This window comes from Hevea brasiliensis, chromosome 3, assembly GCF_030052815.1.
Source record: "Hevea brasiliensis isolate MT/VB/25A 57/8 chromosome 3, ASM3005281v1, whole genome shotgun sequence".
Classification (NCBI taxonomy): Eukaryota; Viridiplantae; Streptophyta; class Magnoliopsida; order Malpighiales; family Euphorbiaceae; genus Hevea; species Hevea brasiliensis.
In genome coordinates, this window is record NC_079495.1 from 1,645,333 (window position 1) to 1,673,219 (window position 27,887).

Genomic DNA, 27,887 nt, shown 5'->3' on the forward strand with positions numbered 1-27,887 from the left:
CAGTTCTAATTATAATTTATATTAATTTTAAAAGTTAATTTTGAAATTATATTTATCAAATATCTTAAGCCAATAATTAAAATTTAAAAATTAAAATCTCACTTCTATAGTCAATGGTTAAAATTTCAATCCTGATCAACAGCATTTTAATTTTGAAAAAATTTAATTATTTAATTATTTTGGATAAAAAAATATATTTCTTTCATTAATAAATATTAAATTTATTTTTTGAAAAATTAAATTTAGTTATATCTTAATTTATTGAATTTAAAAAATAAATAATAAAAGAAAATCCGACCTGCCGGATTCGAACCAGCGACCTAAGGATTTTCTGCTTTAAACAACTACAGTCCTCCGCTCTACCAACTGAGCTAAGGTCGGATACAATGAGCATGCTCTAATTCCATAATTATAAAGTTTACACAAATGGTTCGTGTGCTCCCCAAAATGGACCCAAAGGAGAAGCGGTTGTCACCACCATGACATTTATTTTTCGCAAGATTTCCCATCAGCAAGCCATATGTCATTTCCTATATTCTAATATGCATAATGATATTATTTAATTGATAGATTGAGTATTTATTTTAATAAAATTTTATAATCTCTATAATAAATAAATAAGAAGTTTCTCAAATTTAAATTAGAATGCTATATATAATATAGAAGAAATTATTTTATACGATCGATATATGCATCGACATAAATATAAAATAAAATGAGTCTCATGTGAAAATCATTTATTATATGTCTATACTTTATATAAATATATGCAGAGAAAATATTAAAAAAAGTTAAATTTTTAAAATTTTACTTTAAATTAAAAAATTACCAATAAAATTATATACTTTTTTTTTATCAAATTACATTTTACTATCAATAAAGCTGTTAAGGAGCTAACGAAAATGCCACATCAGATGCCTTTCATCCCTAATTAATCTACTTAAGACATAATTCAATCTAACTAATTAAAATAAAAGGAAGATCAATCCAAAGGAGAAGGTGGAAGGGCAAGAAGAGGTGCAGTAGGTGAAGAGCTTGCCAACATATGCAGCCAAAGATTAGTTCTCACCCTGAATGCAGCTCAAAATGATGCCAAATGATGTGAAATGCAAATTTTATTTTCTTTTTTATGTAAATTGAGAAATTATACATATAATTAGACTTAATTAGGACTAAAATTGGGTTAATTAGTGTCACGACCCAACCTATGGGCCGGACCGGCACTAGGACCTGGGCCAGCCTAAAGCCCCCGAGGCCCGTAGTAAGCCTAACTGTTCATTTACCCAATTCTAAGGCCCATTTGGGCCCAATTTCAAGAAAACAAACGGACAGAGTCCGGCCATAAAATGGACTTACCAACGGGGAGTTTTCGACTCACCCGACCTGTAAACACAATATATAGTCAATTGGGGAGCTCAGCTCACCCTCCACATACTCATCAACATAATAATAAATGGGAGCTCAGCTCCCTCATCCAATCCATCAAACATGCATAGCATATTAAGTTTACAGGTCCAAAATAATAATTTAGGTTACAGACCCAAATCAAATAAACATTTCTAACACATGCGGAAATTCTAAGATTTAACAAGTTTATACAAACAGTAATAATTGACCTGCGAGGGAGAAAGCAGGTTAACCTCAAAAAATATCCTCCTGTGGCCTGTAAAAATTTTTGAACAGGAGTGAGCGTTCGACTCAGAGAGTAAAATATCAATTTTAACCATAATCTCTATAACTATCTAAAACTAATGCACCCTGTAGAGTGAAATGCAACATCAACAACATTTTCACATCATAGCATCAAAAAGGTAATTTGGAGCACTCACACACCCTGTAGTATCAATCATAACATATGGGAGCTGATCCCCTATACAGCTCTCTTAAATCCAACCTGGTGCCAGCGAATTACTCAAGCTCGGACTTCCACTTAATAACCAAATCGAGGGTCCCAGCGAATTACTCAAGCCGTGACTACCCTCGAAGGATCGGGTCCCAGCGAATTACTCAAGCCGTGACTACCCCGTCCTATCCATAGTCCACACCACATCACACGCACGCCAACGCACGCACACTGCTCCAAATTACCACAACAACATCCATGGCACATCAACAGTTATGAATGCAACATAAATCGTGCCTAGAGTTTAACTACATAAATATATGCATATAAGTGATGCATGGGCATGCTTGTACATATAATAATATCGAAATTACAATTAAAATTAATATTCTACTCACAGACTTGACGACAATCACTGTGGCGGCTGGGCGGAGGAAGAAGGCTGTCCCGGCTCACCTGACAATTATATTACAATTATTTAATACAATCTGACTCAATACAAACAAAGAAAAAGATCAATTACGTCCTAAGTCGTGCCGAAAATCCGGCAGAGTCTCCCCTATACCTAGGACCTACCCAACCTGCAAAAGGGCTCAAAACACACTTCTATATTCACAATCCATATGCCCACAACTCAATCACATCACACAGCCCCTCCTGGGCCCATCAAATCAATCATCCATCACAATATGTAAAATTTCATTTTAGTCCTTATAATTAATCATTTTTGCAAAAACTGCCCAAATAAGCTCTAAAAATTCTAAAACTTTGCCCCGCGGTCCTTAGCAATATTACTAAGCTATTGCAAAAAGAATCATAATTTTCTAAGCTACCACGAATATTTTTTCGGATTTTTAATCCTATTTAAGCACTAGAAAATTACGAAAAAGCAAGGTTCGGGTTTACCTTTGCCAATTCCGACTTCGGAAACGCGCTCGGGACGTCTGACAATGGGGGGCTAGCCAAAATCTCGGTCCAATTCGGAGACTTTTCCGGTAACGGGTCTGTCTGGCCCGAAATTTGCAAACCCGGTCAACTGTCGAATTTCCGCGAATCGAGGATACCTACACGAAGCCCATAACACGGGGGTTAGTACATAAATTTTTCAGAATTTTCTAAGCTCATTAAATGCTCGGAAAAATACTGCGAAGTTCCGTGGGACTCACCGAAAAACGGTATCGAAAAAATTCGAAATTTATGTCGTTGCGAAGCTCTCGAAGAGTGGAGCGTGCTGGTAGCCTCGGTTTTTTCGTGGGATTCACGGTTTTCGAGAAATATAGCCCAAAAGTCAAAATGGGCTAAAATCTTCCCGAGCAAAAATCGGACAAACCGCTTGATGGATTTCGGCGTTCTTGGTGTCTATGGAAAGCTCTCGCCGAGTAGATGATTTTGAACACAAGACCCGGTCCAATTGGTGGCCGGATCGGCCGGATTTGGCCGGGGAAGCTGAATCGATGCTCGCAGGGGGCATTTCACGCGTTTTCATTGCTTGGTCGGCGGGAGGGTCGGGCGCGCCCTGGCCGGGGTCAAGGCGGGTCGGTGGTGGCCGGGGTGGGGAGGAGAGAGAAAACGCGAGGAAGAGGGAAGGAGGAGGGAACGCGCGCGGGAGGAAGAAAAAGAGAAGAAGACCGGTCTGATTCGATCGGTCCGATCCGGTCCGGTTTGATTCGGCCGGTTCGATTCGAAATACAAAATTTTTGAATTTTTACTCTGCCTCGGGACCGAAAACGAGGTCCAAAAATTCCGAAAAAATTTCAGAAAACTCAGAAAAATACGTAGACTCCAAATATATTTTTAGTTTTACCACGTGGTCTTTAAATTAATTTTTAAAATTCATCAAAGTTTATATTTTCGGAAAATCGAACCCGATTTTTAAAATCCGAAAAATCTCAAAAAAATTCCTAAAATTTAAATAAAATTAAAATACCAAAAATACTCATAAAATTTAAAATTTTGGGGTGTTACAATTAGTAATGAAGGACGTCTGATTTAGTGTTTCTATTAGCTTATTAATAGATTTATTAATGGTAGGGTCTAATTAGGTAAAAATAAAAGATACAAAATCTAATTAGAATTATAAAAAAATTTTAAATTTAATTTTTTTTAATAATTTTCCCTTAAATAAAAAACTCATAATATAATCACCATATAATTTTGTATAATCATAGTAATCTTGGGATCATGATAAAAGAGAAAATGGCCACTAAAATGTCAAATTTACCTGTTGATCAATTGAGAGGGCAGTGGAATGTGTTATCCACTAGTCCTTAAATTGATGGGATGGGGGGGATCCTTTGAGGTTTATCATTGAAAAATGCCAGCACATGAACATTATACACTTCTCACTTCATTTAAAGTTCCAAAGATGGCCACCTACTACCCCATTTGTTTCATTTGGGCATCATGGCCTCTATATGCCTTTTGCATTATTTCTGCTTAAGCCTACCACATTTTTTAATAAAATTAACTGTAAATTTAAATAATATGCCAATTACTGATTAAATGAATATATAAGTATAACAATATTTTTTTTACAATGTGTTTAAATGAAAGTGTATAGAAATTTCTAAGTAATAAAAAAATTATTTTTTAATAAAACAATAAAAAATGATGTCAAATGAATTAGAAATTTAAAAAAATATATAAATTCAAATTTAATATAGTAAAATTTTTATTTTTATTCAATAATATATATTTTTTAAAATATATAAACCAACTAATTAATTTCACTAAAATAGAGAGATAGATAATAGTACTTTTTAAAATATAAAGATTAATTAATTAGTTACTTTAAAATTGAAGGATTGAATAATAATTTGAATAGTATAAACAACGAAAAATTAAATAGAGAGATTAAATAATTTAACAAAAGTAAAATATAAAAATTAAATAATATATTTTTAAAATTTAAAAATTAAATAATTATTTTTTTAAATACAAAAATTAAATAATAATTTTCTTTTATATTATAAGTTTAAATTTTCCACTATTTTTTTTTTTACACATTCAAGGGAGTCTCAACCCACTGCTAAAATCTCCATCATGTAACTCATTAAAAAAAGATAAATAGTTTAATAAGACTATCAAGAAAGTTTTACTCGTAAAAATATATTGATAAATTTTAATTCAATGATATCATAAGTGGTTTAGAAAGAAAGCACAAACATAATTGACCTGCAATTTAAACAGAACCCTAACTGTTCGTTCACAAGTGTTCATTAACTCTTCTTAGACAAGGGGAAACTATGTCTGGAGGATGCATTCTCGTGATTGGATGTGCTGCCAGGCTGCAAGTGATTGCACCAAACATATTAATCATAATAATTTCATAAATGCACAGTATAATTTGAGTTTTTATTATTTAAGAGATAAAATTTTCATTTTTATCAAAATATTATCCTTAATTTTTACATGTAAGTGTTGTACAATCCTTTGAGCAAGTCGTTAATAGTTTTAATCCCCATGTAAAAAAAAAAAATGTCCAGAGTATTATACTTTGATGAAAAATGAAAATTTTACCGTATTAAGTGACAAAATGTTAAATCACACGATATATTTATAAAATTTTAGCCTATTAAAATTACATACAAAAAATTATTATATAAATTATTCGATTAATAATTCAATAATCAAGTAAGGTATCTTTTGTATTTTTTGAGAGTGAGAGCTCAGTCTCTTTATTTAGTGAGAAAAATTTTTTTCTCTTCATTGTAGTTGATTATTGAGGTTTGGTTTCTATTTGTGACCATCCCCTACTCCGAGTAGGGAAAAGTTTCCTACTCAACCCGGTGTGTGGGTCTCTCTCCCCACAACCAAGTTGGGCTATAAATAGGTTACATGTGTGTTGTTTTGTTGGCAGATCCTATGCTTTATGGTGAGAGTTTTAGTGTCGATTTACTCTGGTAAAGTTTTTAATTAAAGTGTGATTCTAAGGGTTTCCCCTGTCGGTTGATATTTCAAGGGACGTAAAGTATCGATCATTCTATTGGTCACCAGTTTCCTCTGAGTTATATGACAATGAGATGTCTGAGCGCTGCTATACATTGCCTTTTCCGGTACTTCCATGGTTCTAACTCTTTTATCCGTTAGCAACATGATTTCTAGGTTGCCATGTCCTAGGGTGGACGAAGTCGTTTGTGGAGCTCTATTTCGCTTGAGGCTGGCTTTTGAACCTATGTTTGTCCTCTAGGTTGCTAAGTTTTTCTTATTTGTGCTTTCCTAAGTTTTATGTAGTATCCCTTGTGTGGCAGTCGTTGCTTCTGGTGCTAGAGGCGGTGGCATTGCTTCACTTAGAACACATCCCCATAAACAACAAAAGAACTTTTGCTTCATTTAGAAATGAAATGATAATCATAGACGCACACTGAATAATGAGAAATCGCCATATGGTCCCATATCCTTCTGGCCTCATCACTCCAATTTCCTCTCTCATTTATTATTTCTTTGCCTCTGCACACTCGAATTTTATGTTTCTCCACCTGATAAGGTACACTAAGAGAACCTTGTCAAAAATGAACATGAAAAATCTCACATAATTTTCCAATTTTCATCATTTTTGGAAGACGTTCAACTACCTTCTGCAGAATAATTCTTGCATGTAGCAAGGACCTTTCTCATGACACCTTTATAAATAAAAGAACACAAAGACAAAAAATAAAGGAAAAGAAAAGAATCACAAGACAAGTAAAACTTCTTTTTTTTTTTTTAAGTGATTTTCTATGCATGGGACAAGTTAGCGTTCCAAGTTTTCACTTTTAATGCCAACACTCAGGTGTTAGGGAATGATCTCTCTTGGGGTCCATACAATAGTTATACACCATATGGTGACTTTGAACCCATCTCATGGCTCTATATTGCCGCCTTGTAAGTCTGCCGGAACGGAAAGGAGAGGCGGAGACTGGGCGGCACCGGGCAGGTGAATAGGCTGAGCAACCAGCTGCTTTGAAATTGGTGTACCTTGCAACAAATGGTTGATACCTATAATCTGCTTTGTATTTTCCATCTTCAGTAGCCCAAGAAGAGGCATCCCATATTGAACCATAAACCCACATTGGCCTCATTGGAAAAATTGCATCACTTTTCCTAGGGTAACTCCTTATGGGCACATCATCAACAAGGAATCTGAAATAATACAAATGAAAATTACATCAAGACCCAATAAGATATTTCAACTGCCAGGCTATAGCATAAACCGTTATAGATTTTCTTTCTTGAAATTGGAATTGCTATCTTCATTTTCTATTCGCTCATAGGCCCTAATATTTTCTTCTTTTCTTTCTTTCCCAAATGGTGAAAAGGTTGATTTTTTTTTTTTCATCAGATGAGAATTCCAAGCATAATAATTTTATTTATCCATAACCCCTCTGTTTCTTGCAGAATATTAGAAAGTAGAGAGCCCAGTTAAGGGAATGTGACAAGTATTTGATCATTGGACTATTTGTCTAGGACATGTCCTCTGGAATTTAGAATTAGGCATTTGCATATAGCCGCTTTAAGTGCTGAATTAAGCAGTAAATGCTATTGAAGATGATAAAGAACTTACATTATCTCCTTGGGAGTCCAAAGAATGGCATAATGGTGAAAATTTTGGGTTGGATCAAACCATAAATGAAACTTCATTTCTCTTCCAATGATTCTTCCATCCCCACTTCCTCTTATGTAAACATTGGTCTGCAATGTATAAGGCTTCCCAAATGTTGTCCCAAGAAATTCTATGTCCACTTCATCATGGAATCCTGGGTGTTGACCCCGTGTAGCTCAAAATGAGCATTGATTTTGATGATAACAAAACTCAAAGAGAATCTAACCTAACCTTTAAGTGATGTGTAGATTCTTTGTCTTATGCATAAAGAACCTTTGAAGTTGCATCTAAGAAGAAAAGATACTCAAAGGCATTCCAAGACAAATCCAAAATGAGAAAAAGACTATGGAAGCCAAGACTCAAAGAAAAGGTATGAAGAGTATAGTGTTAGAGTCTTAGGCCTTTTTGTGAAAAAGAATAGATGAGAATTTAGTCATATGGAGCTCAAAAATGAAAATTTATTTTCTGATTACTTTTTCTCATCATGACCTTGAACACAATTATTGAAACATTTTTTAAAGGTCTAAATCATTTTGCATTGCAAGTTGAGACATGCAGCTGTTGACTTAGTTTGCTAACTGGTTTGCTAAATTTTTTAGTTTGCTAATGAGTTTGCTAAAAATGTTAGTTTACTAACCGCCATCGATCGCTCCTAAAATTTTATTAGTTTGCTAATTTATCGTAGTTGCTCAACTGCACAAAAGGACAAAATAACGGCTATTTTGTCTTGGCGGTGTGTAACGTTCAAAAGGGTTTCAAACGGTCTAAAATAATTTGGGACTATAAATACATATTCTCTACTTCATTTACACTTAATGAAAGCCTACATTTGAACTCCAACATTGATTTTTCATTTATTGCTTTCATTCAAGAGCATTTAAGATTTTGAGCTTCCATTGGCAAATCAACTCATCTCTTCTTTATAGTTTGATTTGTATTGAGTAAGAGTGAGTGTTGAAATATTGAATTGCATTCAAGAGAGGTTGTACAAGCACCTATTGAAGCTTGGGAGTGTAAGTGCTTGTGATAGCACTTGTGAAGGTTTCAAGCTACCTTGGTGTAAAAGCTTGGTGTTGAGAAATTGTAAAGGGCTTTTGGTCTCTTGCCTTCAAAAGAGCAAATAGTGGAGAGAAGACTCAAAGAGGGTTCTTTGAGAGAGTGGATGTAGGCTAGTTAAGCCGAACCACTATAAAATCCTTGTGTTTGATCTCTCTAACCTTTACCTCTTTACTTTTGAGCAATTTAAATTTCTTTTCTCATATACATAATATTGAATGTTGATTAAATAGATTGAGTTGATAAATTTGTGGACATATTGAGTGACTTGAGAAAATTGGTTGATGAATGATTTGTTAGATATTGCCATATACATTGATTGAGAATTGAATTGCAACTTAGGAACACATTGTTAAAGCACATATTACTTTCTTTTTACATAGAAGAATCACATAGTTGAACAAAGCCACGATTTTTCATTAGGCTATAAGCAAGGGCCGAAAAATTGTTAAAGTCCAATTCACCCCCCTCTTGGACTATTTTGGGACAACACTGGGTGAGCTTCATTGTTTGAAAGCTGCCATTAACCCATTATCAATTAGCCTATTAAGAAGAAATGCATGTTAATAAACTTATAATCAACCAATGAGCTTTATATCACCGTGCCCAATGGGAGCTAAATGAATAAAGAAAACTTGTAATCAAGAAAGAGTATGTAGCTTAGTCCAATCCTCACATAGAAAGCTGTTATAACTCCTGCAGTGTAACCTGGTTGGACCTTAATGGAAGCACCAAAGTACCCAGATCGAAATGGTTTAACAGATTTGAATCCACTTCCTGCAATAAAGTTTCAGAGGAATGACAGAAAGAAACAATCAGTAAATTGCCCAAAAAAATAAATAAATAAAAGCTTACTTACAACATCAATTAAAGAAGTGCTCAATGCATGACCTGAGGTACTATCTAACCAGATTGTTAATGCATTTTGGTCTACGAATTGATGTGTGTAACCCCAGAGATTTCTATACCCTTGATAAAAGCTCATTGATCTGAACCTAGAACTTGGCCAGTAGCCAGGAGAAGGTGGCCATTGAGCAAAGCTTGATGAAGGAATCATAAGAGTGAGAAGTAGTAAGAGGAAGAGGGCCATGTAGGAGGAAGTAGCAAGATGTAGAGAAAAGAATGATTATGCATATAAATGCATGAAGAGAAAGAGAGAGAGAAGCAAGAGAAAGCAATGTTTCATGGAGGAAAGTATGGCATAGTACAGTTGATATAATCAAAATAATTGGTGGGTCCTTGAAAAGAACTTCAAACCAAATGAAAGTTCATAATCAAAATAGATAAAATGAGGTTTTACAGGTTCAAAGAAACAGTACCATAACACTGGCTAAGTGAATTAGACTAAGTAATAAATAATATATATAAATTTCTCAATCACAACTACTTCTCTCAACAGTTATAAGAAGACCCTGTTGGGCTACAACTGCATGGTTGGAAAGCCATGAAAAGAAAAGGGGGGGGGGGGGGGGGGGTACAGTTATCTCTTAAATGTCACCATAGAAACCTGGACTTGGGTTAAATTCAGGGAATCCATTCCATAAGATTAAAAGAAATCATGATCAACCCAAAATTAAAGTTTTTTCACCATTGATTTCCCCCCCTGTCATGAAAGTTGCTAGACAATAGAGGATGAAATAGTGGGTCAGATTCTGATATAGTCAACTTTGTTGAATGAAGTAAGGAGTTATTGTGTATTTGAACCTCTGATCTTCATTAATGGAGTGGGTCATAAGGCATCAAAAATGGGTCCCATGTTTGATTTGATTATCTATAAGTGTGCATGGACATATGATTTGAGTGACCAAAGTTGCTAGTCCATGTATGTTAAAACCTGGGATCCATTTCTTTCACACAAGAACATGATTGGAATGATTAAGTTCTTACACTAATTAAGATTATCAGCAGGAGTCATGAGTTATATTAAAATTAATACGTATTTTTAAAGTAACAAGAATTTTTTATATTTATAATAATGAATTTAGATCGAATAATTTAATTAATTTAGATGGTATGACTGTCGATCCAAGTAAGAATCTATATTATACTTAATGCAGTAGGGTTTTTGCGCCTGAAATTATTCTAATTATTGAGAAGAGGCTGAATTGTAGACGAAAATGTGGACTAAATCCACAAGAGACTGCAGATTTTGTATGGGTCACACTAACACTATTGTGTCGGCTATGGAAAGAAAGAGAGCAACTGTTTGAGGTTGGAAGTTTAAAACTATTTTTTAAGAAAATGGTGTAATCTTAAATGCCGTTAATAAAAATCTTCATTAACAGTAATTAATAATCCAATGACTATTTATCTTTTAGGCTTTGATAATTATTTAGGATGTGATTGTATCTTAAATTTATGATTGGCTCGATTTAAGTAAGAATTTCTCAATTATTAAATATGAAAATATTTATACACGAATATTTAAATATTAAAATATTTCTTAATTATAAATACATATTATTAATTTAATATTATAATTAAATAATAAAAAATATTTTCATATACAAGTTATTTTATAAATAGAGTATAAATGTGACATTTATTATTAAAAGATAAATAATAAGGAAAATATGTGTCATAATAAAACAATATGGCTGAAAAGTAGCTCTCCTATACACTAGCATGATAAATTAAGAATCTCTCCAAAAATAATTGTGATTTTTACAAAGATCAATTTAGAAATTGGAAAGCAAAAGAGATTATGAAAAAATATATATAAAAATAGTTTAATGGGTAGGTTTTGTTCATTGTACTATAACTTATAATTAATAGATAAATGGTGGGTAATATTTGATTAGAAGCTAGAACTCGCATTAATTGAATGTTTAGTACAAACAATCAAATCAAATGACTATTAATTAAGACATGAATGGACCATGCATTTGCTAAAAAGCATTTTAACTACTGAATAAATAAATAAGCATTAAATCAATGGTGATTTAGTATGAGTAGTTTAATATTTTTATTTTTTAAATAAATATGAGTGTTTAATTCTCAAGAATAGAAATGTTATCTATTTGAGCACTTTATTCTCTTTACTCTTTACGGTAGAACGTACAAATGGATACCAAATTAGGAGACATATATGAACAATAAAATATATGCCACCTTACTTTGAGTGCTAGCAGAATCGCTGGCTGTCCTGTTTGCAATTTGCAATTCATATTATGAAAGATACTGTACTCCTTTTATGTTCTGGTGAAAGATGATTGTCAAAAGCATATGATATGGAAGCTTTGTGCCATCATAATGCTCAAGACATGATGTTGCCTGTAATTTTTGGGTTGGTAAATGACTCATCTATAACTTGAAATAAAAAGAAATGTGAGGTCTGTGGCTTGAGCGAGACCATTCCAATATAGTCAGTAAATGCCTGAAGAGAAAAAGGTAAATTGAAAGAAAATTAGAAGAATGAAATTGTGTACTTTGACAGGTGTCATGAGTCTTATTTATAGGGCAAATGATAATGCATTTCTCCCACATTCAGGATTTTGCCAATAAATATCTAGCTATTTTATTCCATGTATTACATAAACGCAATACATTATTAAGTGACATTCTTGGTGGAGATACAATGCATCTCAATAGTCTGTGTCTGATTTCTAATATAATTCTCTCTGATTTCCCTTTTAGTCTTATCAAATCATTCTGTGTTCTGTTCGAACACTCTGTATCTAATTGCTTAGAATTATGAATTCAGGTTTAACTTAGACCCATAGGATCCGATCCCTTTATGAATTAGTTTGGACTTTGAGGCGTATTATATGAAGTCATATACTTTGAGTTGATTACTAACGAGATTTAGGGTCTGTTTGATATTATCGTTGAAAAAATTACTTTTTTATATATACTAGTTAGAGAGTATTAAAAAATAATTTAAAATTAAATTTGATAAATTTTAATCATAACAATACTAAAATAATAAAATTACTTTTTTGAAAATATATTTTTTAATAGCATCTAAAATGATACTTTTATTCAGAAAAATAGTTTTAGACTTTTAAAAGCAATACCAAACAAACACTTAGTGTAACTGAAGAAATTTATTTGTAATCTGTTAGTAAATGAAATTACTAAAAGATTTTTTATAAGATTATGAAAGAAAAAAATTCATTGATAAAAATTCTTATACTGTAATATGTAGCACTCAGAATCCAACTAATCTAAATAATATTTAGAAAAAACTTTGAGCGTAAATCAATTTATTTTTAATAATTAGGTTTATGATTTATAAATCCTTTTATTTTTTTTATTCTTAATGCAAATATTTCAATCTCAGCCTCTTAAATTTTATGAGTCCTCATGGCAACACATGTTGATGCTGTACTAACGTTACTGTGCTATATGCAAGTGCTAAGCCAAATTTAATATTAGATATATACTTACGGATAGCCCTTATCACTTTTTAATATTAATTATAATGCCCAGGCCAGACCCAATTAGTTCAAAAAATTTTGGCCCAAATCAATAAACTCAAAGACAATTAAACTAAATCATTTCTAGTAGTTGGGCTAGCCTACAAAGGGCCGCGAGTCCCAGGAGGTAATGGGCTGGTAGCCTCACATCATGCACATATAAAGACCCAGAAGGCCTAATCCTGAGAAGTCTGAAGCCTTTTCCATTTCCAGGCTTTTTCTAAATTTGATTATGAAAAATTGTAGTTTTTTTTTTTATATTGCGTTTAGGATCTCAGTTTAGATATGGTCATGGTCTAATTCGAGTTCAGAATTAATAAAATAAAATAAATTAAAATTGAAATTAAAATTAAAATTTAGAAAAATATAAGTTCATTATTTTTATTTTTTTAATTCTAGATGCATTTAATAAAATTTTTCTTTATCAAGGGCCTTGTGTGGAGCCAGTTATCCTAATCAATCGACTGATATATAGCCACGTGTAGCGAACTGGTTTCGCCACATAGATTGGACCTTCAGAGCACATAAGATCCAAAATCCTTCCCCCAGTGGAGAATCTATTACTTTTTGCCTCCTTTTAATTTTCGCATTTCCATTCTGGCTAAATTCTCGAATCTTCTTATTACACTTGAGACGGCTAAAGACTGAGCGAACGGCCAAAGTAAGTGCTCTCTTCGGGCGAAAACCTCACTTTCAAAACCCTCCTTGCCACTGTTCCAGACGGTTCCTAGTCGAAAAGAAGGTACCTTTCTTCTCTCGTCTCTCTCTGGTAAAAAAAATTCGACATGGGTTATTGTTGTTTAGGTGGTTTTTTTTTTTTTTAATTGATCTTTAAAATTCAATGCCAATCATGTGAATTATACTGGTTTTCCCTCGTTTTTATCCATCGATTGGGTATACGTGTATTTTCATGTTAATGGTTGGTCTTGTGCAAGTGAATTGAAGAAGTTTGAAGAGTGAGTTTTGAGCTGCTTATTGTGACTTTATTGGTTGATTTGATAATTTGGTTTCTCTGTTTTGGTTAATTTAATTGATGGTTTGCTCTAGCTCAAACACTGTTTGATCGAAAAATCAATGCTTTGTTTGGACCTTGTGGTGAGGTTATGGGTCGAAAGTTTTTAGTCTCTGGTTTTATGGAATTGGCTTCAATCTCTTAACTTTGTATATTAATAGATTATTGTATAGTTTGCCCAGTAGAGTCATCGATGCTGAGATCCTTGGATGGAGGATAATTACGTATAGCTTGTGGGGACTTGCAATGACAAAACTCTTTTTTTTTCCTCCTCCCTCTTCAGAAACTTGTCCCTGAGTTTAAAAGCGAAGTGTGCGTTTGTTTGGTTACTACAAATGCCTGAGATGATTTTAGGGACTAAATTTTGAACTTTGAACCTTTTTTTTTTTTTTTGAAGTTGTATTATATTTTTAATTATGTTCATCAATTTGTTTTATAGTGATTGATTTTGTTTCAATTATATCTGATGGGTTTAGATCATGAGTCCATGTTGATGTGTGGATTTTACAAGTGAATAAAAAAATTGTCGAGGTAGATGATGTGGGCTCCTTCTGAATTCCAAAATGATATGAACCTGCTTAACTACACCTCAAAAGCTAGCTCAAAGGGGAGGTTTGCAAACCCATATATATAATACTCAAGACCTCCCTGCAGAGCCAATGTGGGACGCATCACAAAAGCTGCCAAACTAAGGCGTTTTGCAAAAGCTTCCGACTCCAAATTTTTGGGATAAATGTTTAGTTGAGTTGAGTTAAGCACATAACATATAATTTATGGTCTTCAAGGAAAAATTTTTGTCAATTTCCAATCTTTAACTTTTGTTTAAAATTACTTTTTCTTCTAATGGAATTAAATTCTTGTATTTCCATCTTTTCACTTAATCATACATTCATGTTTAGCCTGTGATGTTTTTGATTTGTATCTTATGTGGTGGTGCTTTATTTTATGATTTGTGCAGAATAGTGGTTAAAAAGGCGATGGTTGTCTGCAATGTCCAGAGTGGAAACGATGGAGATCAATGAAAGCAATTCACGTTCCCATGAGAATGGGCATTTGAGAGGTTCAAATAACTCCAGCAAAGAGAATTCTTCCGAGAAAGATGTGTTTGTTAACCATGGTATGTCTCTTCATGTAGATGTACATTGTCTAAGGAAGTTTGTTTGTGTTGTGAAATCCAAAAAGTTGCTGTCCACGCCATTGTTACTTGTCCAGCATCACAACTAATCATGTGTTAATAATATTTTTAAGGATTGTAAACCATTCTGTAAAGTAAGTTTTCAAAGAATTTTGGTCAAACTTTCACCAAGTTGAGCATCTAACTCCTAGAAATGTTGGAGTGGGTATGACTAATGGCTGATGTTTGATTCCACTTAAATTTAAGCAAAACTTAGGTTTTGATAATAGTGGCATGATAGTATAATTGGTGGCTGATTACATACAGTTAAATTGTTATTTTTAGGTTTAAAGTCCAAATTAGGGCCCCCATCTGTATCATTAAAGTTAACTATGAAGGAACGGAAGCGTGAAAAACACAAAATTATACCATTGAATTCAAAAATTTTCACCTAGGGTCACATGCACCATGCAAGATTTATTTTTATCTATTTGATTTCAATAATAAACAACATATTAAAACTCTTTTAATATGTTTTTGGATCTGTATTTGCCATTTAAGATTTTAAAATTAATCAGATTAATTTTAGAACCCTAGATTAAATCAAGAACGATTACACTAACCTCTTGATGTGCTGCAGCGTGTCTGCGCCTTTGAAATTCATCTTCAGGACACCAGATGTTGTCCCTCTAGCTTGTCCACACCAAGAACACCTATGGCAGCCCTTGAATAGCTTCTAAAAGCTTTTTCTATTAATTAGAAAATCAAGTTCTGCCTTTTAAGAGATTAAAGATGTAAACAGGATACTAGAAACAATTTATAGTGTTCTTAATTCAAGAGATTGATGGCTAATCTCTTTGAATTGATGAGAGATGAAGAAGAATGGCTGGAGAGGCTCAAAGTGGCGTGACAATTGAGAGGAGAGGCTGCTGGTTATGTTTTCCATTTATAACCACACTTAAATAGCTAGGTTAACACATTAAACCCTAGCCACATGTCACCTTTTGATTAGCTCTAGGTTTAAGTGACCCAATCACATTGTGCCAAGTGTCAAACCTATATTTAATCTTGATTTTAATCATCTTACATGATTAAAAAATATTTGGCAAGCTTATGTGTTAAGCCATGTGTCACCATCTCATGGTGCCACGTGTCACACTGTGAAATGACCAAAATGCCCCTGTGTCTTAATTTTGAGTTCTTAACCCAAAATAATTATTTTCTTCTTCTAATTAATTTATATCAAATATAAATTAATTAATTAATCTCTATTAATTAATTTCTCATCAATTAAATTCATATTTAAACACTTTAAATATAAATTTAATTTATACTACACATCCAATAATCTAGATTTGGTTTCAAGTCATGCTAGGACTTTGCAATTTTATTGCAAACCAAATCTATTTACTTAATCAATTAATCTCTTTAATTAATTAATTAAATAATATTTAAATAGGTGATAACTTGTGTATGTGTGTGACTTACTAGGCTCTTCACTAATTGGCATTGAGAATTGATATCAACTCTTAATATCATCAGATCTCTTTCTTACCATAAATGATTTCTCTAAATCATTTTATGAATCTCATAGACCATGGTTAACACCTAGCATAGCATGCCATGGCCACCCAATTAGTAATAAGATTTACCTTAAATGAACCTATAATCATATGTTACCATGCACTAAAATCTCTCTGTTACAAAATCCCAACTCAAATTTGGAGTCATGGTTTATGTCAAACTCCATTTGCTATGAATATTATGTTCTCTTTTAATTCAGTTCTTGATTAAAAGATTTTTCTCATCGTAAACTCTTTTACGAATAAATCTATCTGTCTGCCAGAACTTGAAACATCAAGAACAATTAAATGAACATAGGATTTTATCTCTATTTACTTAGAGGAACAGATTCCATCTTGATCAACACCTACCTCCATATATAACTAGCAGGAGCCAACACATGCCCATATACCCATACATAGTACAAGTATGAAAGCAGTATCAAACTCAAACTACCTATATACAAGATAACTGTGCTATCTCGTGTCTAAAGATTATATGCATCGATATGATTTATGACAAAACATTGACAAGAGTAAACTCCATGTGCTTGTCATAAGTGTCACCGGTTCGCCTACTTATCATTTATAAGTGCCTATCATGTTTGTTATATGGCATGAGACTCACCATTCCATCTTATTTATATCTCATATAAATAACTTGGGAACAAACATGAATACAATCTTTCCGGATAAGTCATGTCCTTATTATGAAGTATCCTCGATTGTGAACCTATTTATGATACTTTGTGCTAGAAATATTGTCACTCATATTCTTAACAACTTAAGAATAATATTTCTAACAAAATATCAATGGACCTTTTCTATTACACATAAATATATTATGTAAACGGAAAAGTGGAAATGCCTTTTATTATTAAAAATATGTACAAGATACATACTAAATGATATGCTCTAGGGCATACTACTAACAATCTCCCACTAGCACTAGAGCCATTCATTACAATATCTTAGACCTATCTTCTCAAGATGTCGGTCTAACTGAGTCGTGACATAGGCTTAGTGAATGGATCACTGGATTTTCACCGATGCTATTTTCTGCATGGCTACATCGCCGCCCAACTATTTCTCCGATAATGTGGTAGCGCCTTTCTATGTGTTTGGATTTACGTGAGACCTTGGTTCCTTAGCTGTATGATCGCTCCATTGTTGTCACGGTGTAATGGAACCGTTGACTCAATGGAAGGAACTCATGTAAGTTACATCACGAACTTCTTTATCCAAACAGACTTCCTTTGCGACATCGATGCGAGAATATACTCGACCTCGAGTGGAATCTGCAATGCGTGCTCTGTTTGGAACTCTTCCAACCGATCGCACCTCCATTACAAATGAACACATATCCAGAGGTAGACTTTCTATCATCGATATCCGATTGGAAATCGAATCGATATAACCATCCAATTGCAAGTCTCCACCTCCATAAATCAAGAATAAATCCTTAGTTCTTCTCAAGTACTTAAGGATATTCTTGTGACTATCGATGTTCCAAACTGGATTGGATTGATACCGCTAGTCAAACTAACGAGATATGCGATATCCGGCCTAGTACACAACATTGCATACATTAAACTTCCAATAGCCGAAGCATATGGAATCCTGGCTATCTTATCTCTTTCTTCAGGTGTCTTTGGAGACATCTCTTTAGAAAGGTGGATACCATGTCTCACTGGTAACAATCCTCTCTTGGAATTAAGCATGTTAAACCTTTTTAACACCTTTTCCAAGTATAGACTTTGGGATAAACCAATTATTCTTTTCGCTCTATCTCTATAGATGCGAATCCCAAGAATATAGGTTGCCTCCCCTAAGTCTTTCATGGAGAATGTATTTGACAACCATACCTTTATAGTCGTCAACATACCTGTATCATTACCCATCAATAGTATGTCATCACATATAAGACAAGGAAAGTGATAGCACTGTCACTAACCTTCTTATATACACATGGCTCATCCTCATTTTTGATAAAACCAAAAGATTTAATGGCTTCATCAAAACGGATGTTCCAACTCCTCGAAGCTTGTTTCAACCCATAAATGGATCGCTTTAGCTTGCATACTTTGGAACCATCTTGGGATTCAAATCCCCTAGGTTGTTCCATGAAAATGTTTTCTTCAATGTATCCATTGAGAAAAGTCGCTTTGACATCCATCCGCCAAATCTCATAATCATAGTATGCACTATTGCTAATAAAATCCTAATTGATTTAAGCATGACAACAAAGTAGAAAGTCTCCTCATAGTCTATTCCTTGCCTTTGGCGAAACCCTTCGCTACTAGCCTTGCCTTATAGGTCTCTACCTTTCCATCGTAACCAATTTTCTTCTTGAAAACCCATTTGTTCCCTATAGGTACAATACCTTCAGTGGGTCAACAAGATCCCAAACTTGATTCTTATACATGGAATCAATCTCGATTTCATAGCATCAATCCATTTTGAAGAGTCTATATCTGATATAGCTTCTTCATAGGTAAGTGGATCATCTCCATGATCTACTTCTTCATGAGTAGACAACTCTTGTTCTTCTTCATGAGTAGACAACTCTTGTTCTTCTTCATGAAGAAAACCATATCTCACTGGAGGGTGAGATACCCACAGTTGTTCTACGAGGAACAGTGTAGATGTTTCATCAATGGGTATAGGTTGACTAGATGGATCTATATCCATCGATGCATTGGTTGGTCAGAATTCCCCAATTCTAACTCTATTTGCCTTCCTTTGCCTCCTTCTTGAACAAACTGTTGTTCAAGAAATGTGGCATCTCTACTTATCACAACCTTTTGTGAAGTAGGCAAATAAAAATAATATCCAAAACTATCTTTTGGATATCCAACAAATCGACCTTTTTCTGATCTGGTCTCTAATTTATCAGTGTTCAGCTTTTTGATATAAGCTGGACAACCCCAAATCTTAACATGCTTAAGACTTGGTTTTCTTCCATGCCATATCTCATAAGGTGTGGAAGAAACTGATTTTGATGGAATCCTATTCAGAATATATAAAGCTGATTCTAATGCAAATCCCCAAAAGGAGATTGACATATTAGTATAGCTCATCATACTACGTACCATATCCAATAGGGTACGATTTCTCCTTTCAGATACACCATTCAGCTGTGGTGTTCCTGGAGGAGTCAGCTGAGAAACAATGCCATGCTCTCTCAAGTATTCATAAAATTCAGTACTCAAATATTCACCTCCACGATCTGATCGAAGAGCTTTAATATTTTTTCCTGTTTGATTTTCTACTTCAGATTTAAATTCTTTGAACTTTTCAAAGGATTCATGTTTGTATTTCATCAAATACAAATACCCAAACCTTGATTTATCATCAGTAAAGGTAATAAAATAATGAAAGCCCCCTCTAGCCATTTCTTTAAACGGACCACATACATCACTATGTATTAGTTCCAAAATATTTTCAGCTCTTAGCCCTTGTCCAACAAAGGGTGATCTAGTCATTTTGCCTTGAAGGCAAGATTCACAAGTTGGAGTAGGCTCAGAGCCCAATGAGGATAGAATCCCCATTTTCTCCAATTTTGCAATCCTATCTTCTGCAACATGACATAACCTTAAGTGCCAAATATATTTTGAACTTGAGTTGGTTTTCACCATGGCATTGTATTCTTTTAGATCACTTGCATTCAATTTGTGTTTGTCATTATTATCTAAATAATAAAGACCATCATTCATATAACCCGAACCAACATATTTATTTCCAAAATAAATATTACAAACATCATCTGTGAACTGAAATTCATAGCCATTTCTAGTCAAACTAGATATTGAAATGATGTTCTTAAAAGCATCAGGTACATATAAAATATTATCCAAACACAAAACATGTCCAAACATGTAAAAAGATTTAGATCCTATGGCTAAAGCTTCAACAGTTGAGCCATTGCCAATCCGGACTCTAATATCTTGAGAACGCAAGTACTCTTGTTTGCTAGTTCCCGCATATCATTAGAAATGTGAGAACTGCACCGATATCTAAAACCCAAGTCGTAGATGAACTATGAGTATCATCGAATCTAAATAACAAGATATGGACATACCTTCCGAAGGTGTATCCTTCTTGTCCTTCAGAGAAGCAAGATACTGCAGGCGGTTCCTTTTCCAATGCCCATCCTTTTGGCGGTGGAAACACTTTCCTTTGCCTTCATCGACTTTAGTCTTCCTTTTCTGCTTAGCTATTTTCTTGGAAGGACCAGAATCGAGGTTTCTTTTTCTTATTGCCCTTCTTCTTGTTGGACTTTCCAGTGAAGAAGATGCAACAAAGCTACCTCTTTTCCTTTATTGCTGGCATATTCTTTTGGGCAATAACCAGCATGTTGAGTAATTCAGCTAAGGTGCATTCTGTTTAGTCATATGGAAATTTGTCACAAAATTCCCAAAAGACTCGAGGAAGGATCAAGGATCAAATCCGTTTGTAGTTGGAAATCCATGTTGAAGTCAAGATGTTCCAACCGCTCAATCAGCCGAATCATCTTGTGGACATGATCCCCAACATTACATCCCTCGGACATCCCGATGCGGAATAGCTGTCTAGATATCTCATACCTAGCATTCCTGCTGTGCTCACCATACAACTCTTGTAGGTGAAGGAGGATCTCACTAGCACTCTGCATGTTCTCATGTTGCTTCTGTAACTCATTACTCATGGAAGCAAGCATGTAACACTTAGCTCTCATATCATGCTCCTTCCACTTGTCCAAAGTATCATGTTCCTCTTGTGTGGCCTCTGGAGGTAAGGGACCAGAACATTTGAATCTAGAACATATCCTAAATGTTCAAGGTTGAGACAAGTTTCAAATTTCTTAGCCAATCAGATGATTAGGTCTGTCAACCTGTTGTGATCAAGTATGCTTGCAAGGATATTGGATGGTGGTGGTTGTTTTGTGCTCATTTTTATCAGAAAATTAACTGCAGAAAATAACCAGATTAATTAGTAAATGTATCATGTAATTAACCAAAATGATTATGGTCTTTTAATCAAATTGGTCCTCCCACTAACTTAGCGAATCCTACACTTCCAAAGTAGAAAACGGAAATCCTAGTTGGATGGATTTCTAGTGGGTGATTGAATTCTTATAATTCTATTGATCATCCTCAGGTACATCCATTATTGGAATTACAATAAACTATAAGTGAGCAACTCCTTGCCCATCACATCTCATGTGAGGTTCAATCCATTTGCTAGCCCCTAATGCTCAAAATCTCAGGTACATCCAATATTGACTTATCTTGCATTAGTTAAGTTGATCCCATTGAGCCAGTAATTATGCAAATAATTTTAATGTCCTCAGGTACATCCAATATTGGCCACCAAACCATTTACATATTTACAGCATCTCATGATATTCTTAAGAAAATCTCTTAAATTAATTGCATCTCATGCAACTATTTAAAATTTCTTAAAATAATTGCCCAAATGGAGGGCTTATGTTATAATTACTTTAATTATAGCATTTCCAACTTAATCATTTGTTTGGAAGATTTTATAGCCATCCTAATTACTATTAAGGTCTCACTTTGCACATTATCCATTTAGCATGCATATATCATATAATTGCATACATTCCCATACATCTCATGCATTCATGGATAAGCAGTAAATATGGTATGATCATGGACTTTCTAAGGGATTCAATTCTGAGCCACCAAGAATTGAATCAGGGCATTCCTAGGTGCATTTCATTCATTCATTTTACAAGAGTTGCTGAAGGAGTACATAATCAACACTTGATATTGAATTCCTCCCACTGGTCCCACCAATGCTCTTGACCTCCTTGAACTTCTTGCAATCCAATATTACATAGTAATCCTTGGCATACCAAGGCGAATTTACAAGAACTTAAATAAATGAAATTACAACCCAAAAAATATTACAAACTTAATAATACATGCCCAAAATAAATTAAAATAAATTAATTAATTTACAATCCCAAAGAAACATAAAAGAAATAAATCCAATCACATTGGTATTTTATAGTCCATGATCATCCATCATGCATATCACTATTTAACAATTAAATAAAACATATATTCTTAAATTAAATTGAATATCTCATATTCAACTTAAAAATTCAGATTTGAATATGATTCAAATAAATTTAAAAATTCAGATTTGAATCTCATTCAAACAAATTTAAAAATTCAGATTTGAATCACATTCAAACAACTTCAAAAATTCAGATTTGAATCACATTCAAACATTTTTTAAAAAATCAGATTTGAATCACATTCAAATATTTTTTAAAAAATCAGATCTGAATTTTATTGAATCAATTTTAAAAAATTAGATTTAAATATGATTCAAACAACTTTAAAAATTCAGATTTGAATCTCATTCAAACAACTTTTAAAATTCAGATTTGAATCACATTCAAACATTTTTTAAAATTCTGATTTGAATCATAATTTAATTGTGTGATTAAAACAACTAATTAAACACTTTAATTAGTCAAAGAATAGGCCTTAGATCATACAACAATTGCAGAATTAAAAGCCAAACCTTGAATCACCCATGGAACCATTGTTGCCGCCACCAATGGTGGCTTCTCCATGTGTGACGCCACATCTCATGATCCAACCAGCAATGAATCTCTTGATCTCATGATCAAACACACAATTAAATTATATAATCAACAATCTAAATGGCAAATATAGTGGCTCTGATACCAATTGAAGGAACGGAAGCGTGAAAAACACAAAATTATACCATTGAATTCAAAAATTTTCACCTAGGGTCACATGCACCATGCAAGATTTATTTTTATCTATTTGATTTCAATAATAAACAACATATTAAAACTCTTTTAATATGTTTTTGGATCTGTATTTGCCATTTAAGATTTTAAAATTAATCAGATTAATTTTAGAACCCTAGATTAAATCAAGAACGATTACACTAACCTCTTGATGTGCTGCAGCGTGTCTGCGCCTTTGAAATTCATCTTCAGGACACCAGATGTTGTCCCTCTAGCTTGTCCACACCAAGAACACCTATGGCAGCCCTTGAATAGCTTCTAAAAGCTTTTTCTATTAATTAGAAAATCAAGTTCTGCCTTTTAAGAGATTAAAGATGTAAACAGGACACTAGAAACAATTTATAGTGTTCTTAATTCAAGAGATTGATGGCTAATCTCTTTGAATTGATGAGAGATGAAGAAGAATGGCTGGAGAGGCTCAAAGTGGCGTGACAATTGAGAGGAGAGGCTGCTGGTTATGTTTTCCATTTATAACCACACTTAAATAGCTAGGTTAACACATTAAACCCTAGCCACATGTCACCTTTTGATTAGCTCTAGGTTTAAGTGACCCAATCACATTGTGCCAAGTGTCAAACCTATATTTAATCTTGATTTTAATCATCTTACATGATTAAAAATATTTGGCAAGCTTATGTGTTAAGCCATGTGTCACCATCTCATGGTGCCACGTGTCACACTGTGAAATGACCAAAATGCCCCTGTGTCTTAATTTTGAGTTCTTAACCCAAAATAATTATTTTCTTCTTCTAATTAATTTATATCAAATATAAATTAATTAATTAATCTCTATTAATTAATTTCTCATCAATTAAATTCATATTTAAACACTTTAAATATAAATTTAATTTATACTACACATCCAATAATCTAGATTTGGTTTCAAGTCATGCTAGGGACTTTGCAATTTTATTGCAAACCAAATCTATTTAATTAATCAATTAAACTCTTTAATTAATTAATTAAATCATATTTAAATAGGTGATAACTTGTGTATGTGTGTGACTTACTAGGCTCATCACTAATTGGCAATGAGACATGATATCAACTCTTAATATCATCGAACTCTTTCTTACCATAAATGATTTCTCTTAATCATTTTATGAATCTCATAGACCATGGTTAACACCTAGCATAGCATGCCATGGCCACCCAATTAGTAATAAGATTTACCTTAAATGAACCTATAATCATATGTTACCATGCACTAAAATCTCTCATTACAAAATCCCAACTCAAGCCGAGTCATGGTTTATGTCAAACTCCATTTGCTATGAATATTATGTTCTCTTTTAATTCAGTTCTTGATTAAAAGATTTTCTCATCGAAACTCTTTTACGAATAAATCTATCTGTCTGCCAGAACTTGAAACATCAAGAACAATTAAATGAACATAGGATTTTATCTCTATTTACTTAGAGGAACAGATTCCATCTTGATCAACACCTACCTCCATATATAACTAGTGAGCCAACACATGCCCATATACCCATACATAGTACAAGTATGAAAGCGAGATCAAACTCAAACTACCTATATACAAGATAACTGTGCTATCTCAGGTCTAAAGATTATATGCACTGATATGATTTATGACAAAACATTGACAAGAGTAAACTCCATGTGCTTGTCATAAGTGTCACTGGTTCGGCCTACTTATCATTTATAAGTGCCTATCATGTTTGTTATATGGCATGAGACTCACCATTCCATCTTATTTATATCTCATATAAATAACTTGGGAACAAACATGAATACAATCTTTCTGGATAAGTCATGTCCTTATTATGAAGTATCCTCGATTGTGAACCTATTTATGATACTTTGTGCTAGAAATATTGTCACTCATATTCTTAACAACTTAAGAATAATATTTCTAACAAAATATCAATGGACCTTTTCTATTACACATAAATATATTATGTAAACGGAAAAGTGGAAATGCCTTTTATTATTAAAAATATGTACAAGATACATATTAAATGATATGCTCTAGGGCATACTACTAACAAACTAGACCCTCAAATAGGCCCTTACAAAGTTTGAAATTGAGCAATTGAGCATTTTCTTCAAATTAGAGTAGGATTGGCACATGAAACACAGATGTTAGCCTAATATAATATTCGTTGTCTGAAACAAGCATTAAAGGTACAAAAAAGATAAAAATTCCCAATTTACGGTTCATATTTAGAATTTATAGAGTTTTATTTTCGAACCTTTAATTCATGTTTTAGACAATGGATGCTATATTAATATTTTGGTGTTTCACATGCCACCACGTTCTCTAATATAAGGGAAATAATCGGGCTTTATGCTTAATTTCAAACTTTATAAGGGTCTTATTGAACCAAATTGAAATATGAGGTCCTAATCGACTTTGGAGGTAAAGTTGGAGGGTTAATTGGTTTTGGTCTTATTTTTAACATAATTAGCATCTAAAGTTTGAGTCATCACAGGCAGTCAAAGATGAATTGGGGGTCTAAATATTTTCAGGCAAGAAAGTTAAAGCTTTCTTTCTGATACTTTTAACTGTTTATTGAAGGTGTGATTTTCCTCTGGCAATGGCATGTAATTTCTTGATGCTAGAGTTGTATGACATTATATGTCTTTTATCTGTTATCACTGTGTGGTCATGGGTGAGGTCTGAATAAATCATGTATGAGATTTGAACCTTCTAGCATAGCATAAAAGATCAATTTATGTTTAATTGATTTACTATGGAGTGTTTTCTCCTTGCAGTGTCAAATTATTGCCTCCCAAAGACAAGCTTGCCAAAAAAGACTGCATTGTTTTTCATTTGGATACTAACTGTTGTCTAAAATTCTATGCACAAATGCTTTTTGAGATAATGAGGATGACCTTATGATGCAGCTGAGGTAGCTTGGCATGAGAGACGAAAACAGTGGGTGGGTGATCCATCTCAAAAGTCACAGAGAATGTTTCGAGAACCGATTATGAGGTTTCTATTACTTGTTAAATTGTGCATTGGCCCATACATGATTTATTGTTGTCTGCAGTTTCTCTGGCTGAGATTTTCTTTTTCTTTATTGTTGGAATCAGCCTGTTTAATTTCCTTTCAGTTTTCTTTTCTCACTATCGTATAAGCAAATAGCTGATTAACTGATGGGAAGCTTGAAGCATGCCTTCTGTTTTCTAGTCAATCATCATAAATTAGTGTTTAGTGGTGCTTGAAGCATGCTTACAGTATTCACTTTTATGCATTTGTATTATGAGTACCCTGATAATGAAATTGTTAGGCAATCTTTCTTCTAAGAGGGGAGGGGAAGGAAATGAGTACATTAGTTAAAGGAATTTTGATCTGATATTTTGGGAAGTTTAGTCAGAGGTTTATGGCTGTCTTTTGCCTCTCCTATAAAGGTTTTCTTTGGCTAATATGTATATTGTTGATATTTGTAGCAGTAACATGATCTTTTTGGTTTAAAATGACCTTATTTATACATAACCTTTTCTTTCCATTGAAGGGAAAGAAAATGCTGATGTTCAGAAGTTGTGGGAGGCTTGTGGCTCATGTCATGCGTCAACTGTATACGATTTTATCATTTTTGTTCCAACAGGAAATAAACATGGAGTCTTGTTTTGCAGCTTGACCACAACATATGAGGATCTGCTGTGCTCTACGGAGCCTTTTCAACAGCCAATACCATTAGCTGTAAGTTCCCTTGAACTGTTGAGCAGCTTTCTTATATGTTATCACTTGTGTGATAACATTGATGTGCCCTTTCATTTGGCTGAATGTGCAGGAGATGGTGGACTTTTTAGTTGACATATGGCATGAAGAAGGCCTTTATGACTAGATTATTGGGAAATTAGTCATGTTGGCTGCGCAGTTTTGTTTGTGCTGATTAATGAAGATTAAACAAACCCATAGGTTGCATTGACGTTTACCCTGGACATTGATTGAATGGTACATAATTGATTCTCTTGTTCTTGATTTCCTAAACAACATTTGAAATGTAGAGTTTATTGAAATCTAGAATCTTGCTAGCCGTTTTACAGTTGGTATTTAATGATAGTCCATATGTTAAACTAAACTTCAGAAGTCAAACTGTCTTTCTATTGATCTTCATCTTCCTGTTATTCTGGCAAAGCATGGTAGCTTTTGAGAACAGAGGACACAATAGCAAAAGTTTGAGTATTGATGATTAATATGGACTTATTATGTGAAGAATTGTATGACGATTAGGCTGTTTTTTGTTGTCACTGCCTTCTTTTTCTCTGCACTTCCTGCTATGTGCGGAAGTGCCATTCATTAATTTTTGTCGCATTACATTGTATGTTTCTCACTCGTTTTCTTTCACTGTTTTTCATTTCAAGAATAGTCAGTTAAATCTTTGGATTATGGCTACAATAACGTTTCCTCTTACCTTTAGCCTTATGGCTGCTTTAGAGTTGCTTGCTGGCATATGATATGTGATAGGAATAGCAGAACTTGCCAACAACATAAATTACATAATTAGAATTACAGGTCACATCAACATGAACAG

General features: G+C 33.5%; 1 protein-coding gene, 1 long non-coding RNA gene, 1 other non-coding gene and 1 pseudogene across 3 annotated transcripts in view; 1 reads left to right on the plus strand and 3 right to left on the minus strand.

The window, feature by feature from the left end:
- LOC131178587 (uncharacterized) overlaps window positions 1-3,008 on the minus strand; it is a 76,605-nt gene extending 73,597 nt beyond the window's left edge. Inside the window, exons 1-2 of the long non-coding RNA XR_009147509.1 lie at window positions 2,750-3,008; window positions 2,242-2,299 (exon numbers count right to left, since the gene is read on the minus strand). This is a non-coding gene — a long non-coding RNA (uncharacterized LOC131178587). The remainder of the gene's footprint in view (window positions 1-2,241; window positions 2,300-2,749) is intronic.
- Window positions 293-381, minus strand: TRNAY-GUA (transfer RNA tyrosine (anticodon GUA)). The gene is given in 2 exon segments: window positions 293-328; window positions 345-381. It is a non-coding gene; the product is annotated as a tRNA-Tyr (tRNA).
- Window positions 3,009-6,345: 3,337 nt separating the features above from the next.
- On the minus strand, window positions 6,346-9,666 carry LOC110666258 (probable xyloglucan endotransglucosylase/hydrolase protein 32; annotated as a pseudogene).
- Window positions 9,667-13,449: 3,783 nt separating this feature from the next.
- LOC110666238 (uncharacterized) lies at window positions 13,450-27,603 on the plus strand. Its single transcript, XM_058143586.1, has 5 exons — window positions 13,450-13,640; window positions 14,869-15,027; window positions 26,254-26,341; window positions 26,986-27,052; window positions 27,144-27,603. Exons 2-5 carry the CDS (start codon window positions 14,901-14,903, stop codon window positions 27,195-27,197), a joined length of 336 nt encoding a protein of 111 aa, XP_057999569.1. The 5' UTR covers window positions 13,450-13,640; window positions 14,869-14,900; the 3' UTR covers window positions 27,198-27,603.
- Window positions 27,604-27,887: the final 284 nt, after the last annotated feature.

Bases quoted from the DNA above. Each gene is read 5' to 3' on its own strand.
- LOC110666238 (XM_058143586.1), top strand. From the start codon at position 14,901: ATGTCCAGAGTGGAAACGATGGAGATCAATGAAAGCAATTCACGTTCC. The intron at 15,028-26,253 runs GTATGTCTCTTC...CTTATGATGCAG, and splicing joins AGATGTGTTTGTTAACCATG to CTGAGGTAGCTTGGCATGAG. The intron at 27,053-27,143 runs GTAAGTTCCCTT...CTGAATGTGCAG, and splicing joins AACAGCCAATACCATTAGCT to GAGATGGTGGACTTTTTAGT.